This window comes from Zootoca vivipara, chromosome 13 (assembly GCF_963506605.1).
Source record: "Zootoca vivipara chromosome 13, rZooViv1.1, whole genome shotgun sequence".
Taxonomy (NCBI): domain Eukaryota; kingdom Metazoa; phylum Chordata; class Lepidosauria; order Squamata; family Lacertidae; genus Zootoca; species Zootoca vivipara.
Window position 1 is genome coordinate 40,262,628 of NC_083288.1, and position 6,437 is coordinate 40,269,064.

The 6,437-nt window shown below is 47.9% G+C and overlaps 1 protein-coding gene across 1 annotated transcript; it reads left to right on the plus strand.

Annotated features, from left to right (window-relative positions):
- Positions 1–1,446: 1,446 nt before the first annotated feature.
- Positions 1,447–6,067, plus strand: CTF1 (cardiotrophin 1). Its single transcript, XM_060281253.1, has 3 exons — positions 1,447–1,592; positions 2,347–2,533; positions 5,577–6,067. The coding sequence occupies exons 1-3, from the start codon at positions 1,447–1,449 to the stop codon at positions 6,033–6,035; spliced, it is 792 nt and encodes a 263-aa protein (XP_060137236.1). The 3' UTR covers positions 6,036–6,067.
- The last annotated feature ends 370 nt before the right edge of the window (positions 6,068–6,437 follow it).

The following is a 6,437-nucleotide window of genomic DNA, read 5'->3' on the forward strand; positions in this document are numbered from 1 at the left end:
CAGGACCAGACATTCAAGCATCCTCCACTTGGGGGCGACAGAGGTGATTTGAGAGGGTAGCGGGATACCCACATCCTCCACTTGGGGGCGACAGCAGCCATTTCCTGGAAGGAACGATACCTTTGTCAACCATTAGGTGGTGACATAGAGACCTTGGCACCATGACTCTTTCTCTGGGTAAGTGCAAGCTTCCTTTTCTCCAAGGTGGTCTAATAAATTCATGTGCGTGCTTGGGATTTTTAAGGGTTTTTTTTTTTAGAAGTGGGAAAAAATATGGAGGATTCTACTTGTTACGTTATGGCTCCAATAATCGCATCACTTTTACAGTATTTGTTAATGTTGTGGATGCAAGCTAGCACTATTTTCTTTTTATTTGTTTCATTTTATCCTTCTGGGTAGTTCTCCCCTGCTCACCTTCAAAACAACCTTGTGAAGTAGGTTAGTCTGAGAAACGGTGACTAACTAAGTCACCAGGTGAGCTTCGTGTCTGAAATGGATTTGGTCTCCAAGTCATAGTCCAAAGCGTGTTATGTCTGCATTGAGACATTTCTGTGTGTGTGTCTTTATTTGATTCATTCATGCCAAATCATGCTAAGACATGAAGTGGTTGTTTTTTTTTAAAAAAAAATGATTTTCAGGTTTATATATTTCAAAAAAATTAGAGCCATTTTAACATTTCAAAACTTGACCTCCCCCCCTTTCTGCGGTTCCTTAAATTTATTTTTAATATTTTCTGCATATCCAAATTGACTTAATTAGTTCATTTATTCATCTACTTTAAATATATACTCTTATGAAACTGCAGGTTATTACCATAATCCTGCCAATGTTCTTATCTGTTTACAATTTGTCTGTATATATTCAACAAACCATTTCCATTCTTTTATTTAAAAAAAGTTTGTTATCTTGAGTTCTTATTTTTCCGGTTAGTTTTAGCATTCCTGGGTATTCCATAATTTTTTGTATCCATTCTTCTTTTGCTGGGACTTCTTCTTCTTCTTTCCATCTTTAGGCATGGACACGAAGTTGATTATGTAATTGGCCCTTCCCTTCCCCACGGCAACACAAATTAAATATTAAACGAATTATAATTGCTACCCTTTGCTTCCATTCTTACTCATCACTGGACATTTACATACCACCCTTTCCTTCTAGGAGATTAAGGTGGCATATAAATAGTTTGCACCCCTGTCTCTTTTACATTGTATCATCACAACAATCTTGTGAGGTAGGTCAGGCTGAGAGAGTGATTTGAACACTGGTCTCCCAGGTCGTAATCCAACACTCTAACCCTGCAGCGCTCGTTACAACCCGGCAACCACCTGTTGTTGTGGTAGCCAAGGCTGCTTGCGGTGCGCTCCTTGGAGGCTGCGTCTACTGCCTCCCGCCACTGGCTCCAATGTGCAGGCGCACCAGCACTATGGCAGCCAACCCAGAGCATCACCAATGGCAGAATACCTGCGCCATGATGAGGAGAGTTATGGGGAAACCGGGAGTGTAAACAAGGCGCTTGCTACAACTCTCCTCGCTGTGGTGCAGGCATCTTGGCATTGGCGACACTCCAGGCCGGTCGCCATAGTGCTGGTGTGCCTGTGAAATTGTGGTCAAGGAGGTGGCGGCGGCAGGTTTCTGTGGTAGTGGTGGTGGCAAACCGGGAGCATTAGCACTTTCAGTTTGGCTTCAGGTGACAAAACGTCCGGGGCCGGCCCTGCTGTCTGGTCCTTGGAACATTCCCCAGGCTGCACCCCTCTCCCTAGACAACACCACTCATTGGCCCTGCCTGCTTCATGTGGCGCATGCTTTTGCCTGGCTGGGATGTGTCCCTGAACCCTGCCAACGCTTCTTCGTTGTCTGACTGGAGTCTAGAGAGGGGCATGTGTCGAAACGAGCCTACTTTACATGTGTTGCTCTGTCTACTTTGACCTCTGGCACCACGTGGCCCTTGGGAGGTGGTCCAGAAGGAAATGTGGCCCTTGGGCCCACCCCTGCTCTAACTAACCCTTACAACCACCACTGGCTCTATCCTCTTATGAGTGCCCTAAAACCCTTGCGCCGCTTCCTAATGGCAGGACTGCGTTCCTGCTTCGGACGACTGCGCAGCATCAACAGCGGCTGCCTTGTGGGCCCTTAAAAGCCTCAAAGTGGCCCTGTCTTGACTCCCGAGGTTAGCAAAACGTCGACCTGATGGAGATCTTCAGGCAGATGGGAATGGCCATCTCAAGGACGCTGCCACATTTTGGGAGGGAGGTTGAACTTTGAGCAAGCTTATCTCAAGACTGAGGCAAACGGGAGAGACGGGAAGCGAAAGGGAAGTGGCAGCAAACAGTGGTGAGGAGCCACATTCAGAAAAACCCAACCCTGCACTGAATATTCATTTTGTTCCTTTTCAGCCAGAAGTCTCCTCGTCATTTGTGCAGGCCTGGTCCACATCGTCTCCCCTGACCGGGATTCACCTGTCAACGCCATCATTGGCCAGACCTTCAACCTGGCCCGCCTCATGAAAGCCAACAGCACCGTCCTTCTGAACACCTATGTAAGAGCTCTCTGCCTTTCTTCTGGAAGAGCGGCTTCTGTGTTCCAGCTCTTTCCCAATAATCCTTCTAGTTCCTCAGAAGCATATTATCTTGCAGGCATTCCTCAGAAGGCAGCTTTCTCATGATTCCCCGCTTTCCTCTGAAATCTGGTGTGTTGGGTGGGGATTGATAATTTGCCCAGGGTTCTTTGTTTGTTTAATGTTACACCTTCAGTTCAAGTACTTTGCACAAACAGAATGTGCCACCCAGAATGTAACCCAGAATCCTCTGGATTACCCATAGCAAGGGGGTCCTTAATGGATAAGCAGCAAGTAGCAAGTTGAAAGTCTAAACATATATATGTGTAAAATAAAAAAATTCCTTCAGTAGCACCCATTCCCACCCACCCCCACCACCCTCTGTATATATATAGGGTCTGACACTTCTGTTTCTAGTGTATCTGAAGAAGTGTGCATGCACACGAAAGCTCATACCAAAATATAAACTTAGTTGGTCTTTTAGGTGCTACTGAAGGAATTTTTTTATTTTGCTTCGACTCAGACCAACATGGCTACCTACCTGTAACATATATATTTGTATGTTTTTTTTAAAATACCTGCTCTGTTCCAGACCTATAGTCTGCAAAAGAAAGAAGAAATAAAGTGAGGGCAGGATTATGCAAAGTAGGCAAATGAAGCAAATACATATGCATTTCCTTATTACTGCTGGTCCTGGCATGTCAGAGAGGAAACTATGCAGGGCAGTGGTGTTGCTGACACCTGAGAATCCTGCTCAGAGCCACCGTCCCTCGCAATGCTTTTAAGATTTTGCCTGCATCCTTTCCACCCTTTCCTTGCGACGTTAAGGACTAGAAGCGTGCTTTCTCATGAAAATGAAAGGTTGAGATTCTGTGCCCAGGACCAGTTCCTGAATTTGGTTGCAGAACTACACAACACATTGGATATATGATCAGCGTTCTTTGGTATAGAGGACACAAGGCCCCCTTTTAAGGGATATGTTTGTAGCATCAGTGAAGTTGTAGGAGGGTCTTTGGGTAAAAATTTCCGATGTATCCTTGGGACATTTCATAGGTGAGGCTCAAATCTCCATTATTGACCTCGAAGCTAAAGACTTAAGAAATGACCAGGCCAAGGCTTATCTAGTCCAGCCTTCTCCTTCCAACAGCACCCGGCCATATACCTATGGAAAATTCACAAGCAGCTCCTAAAGGTCACAGCTGCATCTGACTTCATTGCTTGCCCCCGGCATTTGAATATGCAGTATCTGTGTATTAAGGTGGCTGGTTATGCATAATCAACACAAAGGGTATGCATAACCCAAAAAACAGAGGGTGCAGATTTGCACAAAAATTGATATGCCAATTTATAAGTGTACATGCACCTTCAGAAAGAATTGCTGTAATTTAAATCTAAGCATGACACATCTCACTGTCACATTGCAAGAAAAACTTAGTTGGTTAGAGCATGGTGCTGATAAGGCCAAGGTTGCAGGTTCGATCCCCATATGGGACAGCTGCATATTCCTGCATTGCAAGGGGTCGGATATTAGATGATCCAACTCTACAATTCTATGATTCTGTGAAAGGGTTTTAAATCTCACATGTGTAATCACTGAGGGATAGGGCTTGTGGACCAAACTTGGCCCATGGAATCGTTTTCCCCAAGCCACACCCACTCACTCCGCACCCGGTATCAGGAGCTGTACAGGTAGAAAAATGACTGCCGGTGCACAACCAAGAGCCTTGAAGTGCTGGCGACTTTGGGGCTTCAAAGCACCCAATCACCTGCTATCATTGAGATAGCAGGTGCCTTCCACTTTCTGAATTTGGCCTGTGAGGCTAGGATCTCATAAGGACCTGGCTCAGCCCATGTCATGCAAAGAAATGCTGCAAACCGGGTGCCAGTCCTGGCAACGTAACCAAGCAGGCTGTGCCCGCCTCAGGCTACGGGCTAAAGGCACCCACAGCCAAAGCTGCACCGGGCTCTTTCCCTTCTGGCGGATCCAGAGCAAACCTGTATCGCGCAGCAGGAAACAGCACCGAAAGGTTGCCTGCGGCTGCTCCATTGTTCTTGCAACGCTTGTTCCTTGACTTTGCAACATGATCGAGGGAGAGAGGAGTCACTGGTCGCCCGCGCTCCCCCCCCCCGGCCAAAGCTACAATCGAGAGCGCATATCTCCCACTCTCTGGTGGCCGCTCCTTCGCCTTTATTCTGATCCCTGAACGCAGTGGCTGAGTGCCCAAAGATTTCCTGTGCCCTGCTTCCCGCAACCTGCCTGGGCACAAGATGCCAGATGTAGGGAGGACATTGCAGCCCAGGCTCTGGCGCACAGCCAAGCTGCCAACGGCATCCTTGTAAAAAAAGAGAGAGAGAAACTCAGGTGGAACTACGGCCGGCTGATCTGGGGAACAGCGAGAGGCCTGTTTTTGTTGGCCTTCCCTGCAAGGAATTCCAAAGGGATGAAGAAGCCTGGTACTGGCGGGTGCCACCCCCAGGATTTCTGAGAAGTGACAAGGGAGGAGGGCGCATTTCGTAGCAGGCACCCTCGAGTCCACAAAAATATTTAACCCCTTTGAAAATCGTCTACCTTTGAGGTAGTGGAAACAAAGGAAGTTGGCTTAAAATGAGCCAGGTCATCGGCCCACCTAGCTCAGAAGCACTCCAGAGTCTGAAGCAGGCTTTTTTTTTCTCAGTCCCTGACTTTCTGGAGATGCTGGGGATTCAGTCCCAGCATGCAAAGCACATGCCCCGCCATTGAGCTGTAGGCCTTTCCCTGAACTGCTGGTGGTTTCCCTGGAATACATTTCTCCCGTCTGTTTTCCTGTCCCATGCCTTTGACAGAGTCTCAACATGTAGGTGCCAGGGGCCAGCAGGCCCATAAAAACGGATTGTGTACGGAGACAACGCAATCTTTATCGATGGTTATTTCTTCAGCGCATTCCTGCGCCAGCTTTCTTCTGCTTGGAAGGTTACGGGTGATTGAGTGGCGTACAAATCCTGTTAAATTGAAAAACACAACCTCTCTCTTTCTCTCTGTTCCCAGCTGAGTCACCAAGGGAGCCCGTTTAGCGACTCCGGCTTCGATGCCCAGAGGCTGCGCTACGAAGGGGTGCCAACGGCCGCCATCCCATTCCTGGAATGGCGGACTCTCAGCCACGTCAAGCGTGTGGAGAAGAATTACGAGGCCTACACCGCCTTCGCGGAGTTCCTGCAGCTGGTCCGGGACGACCAGTTTGAGCTCAACCCCACCAAAGTGGAACTTCTGGATATGCTGAAGGTGACTCGCTTGCGTATCCAAGGCCTCCTCAGCAACTTGACTGCCATCATGTCTGCCTTGGGAGCGCCGCCCGCCGCCGTCACGGACCCCCTCATGCTGGAGTCTGTGGAAGCCGACACGTTCGAAAAGAAAGTCCGGGGCTACGTGGTGTGCCACACGTACAAAGAGTGGATTGACCGGACGGTGAAAGACTTCTCTCTCCTCGCGGAGAAATTCCCAGCCTAAGGATCGCTCAAGGAGTAACTCCCAGGTTTAAAGGGTTCCTCCGTTCTCCTTGCTGCAGATTTCTTAGGGAAGCAGGCGTAGGGAGAAGACAGACACAATACCCACAGACTGGTGGAGAAGATCTGGAAGTGCCCTTGTTGCGTCCAGTCCAAACATTTATCTCCAGAGCTGAGCTCTGGAAAAAGCAGCAACTCACTCGTCAGGTTTTCAGTAGAAGCCTGTGGTTGCGCATGGTGCTGATTGGCCGCCTCCCCTGACTGTGCTTGGTGCTCATTGGCTGCTGCTCCCCTGTGATGTCACTAAGGGCCTCTCCAGATCATGCACTAAAAAAACCACCAACCTTTCCCATTTTAAAATATAATAATAATAATAATAATAATAATAATAATAATAATAATACTG

What these genes read in the sequence shown, in the direction of transcription:
- CTF1 (XM_060281253.1), top strand. Translation starts at nt 1,447, where the DNA reads ATGGCAGAATACCTGCGCCATGATGAGGAGAGTTATGGGGAAACCGGG. An exon ending in GCCATAGTGCTGGTGTGCCT is followed by an intron (nt 1,593 to 2,346) that starts GTGAAATTGTGG and finishes AGCCACATTCAG; the next exon opens with AAAAACCCAACCCTGCACTG. An exon ending in CCGTCCTTCTGAACACCTAT is followed by an intron (nt 2,534 to 5,576) that starts GTAAGAGCTCTC and finishes CTCTGTTCCCAG; the next exon opens with CTGAGTCACCAAGGGAGCCC.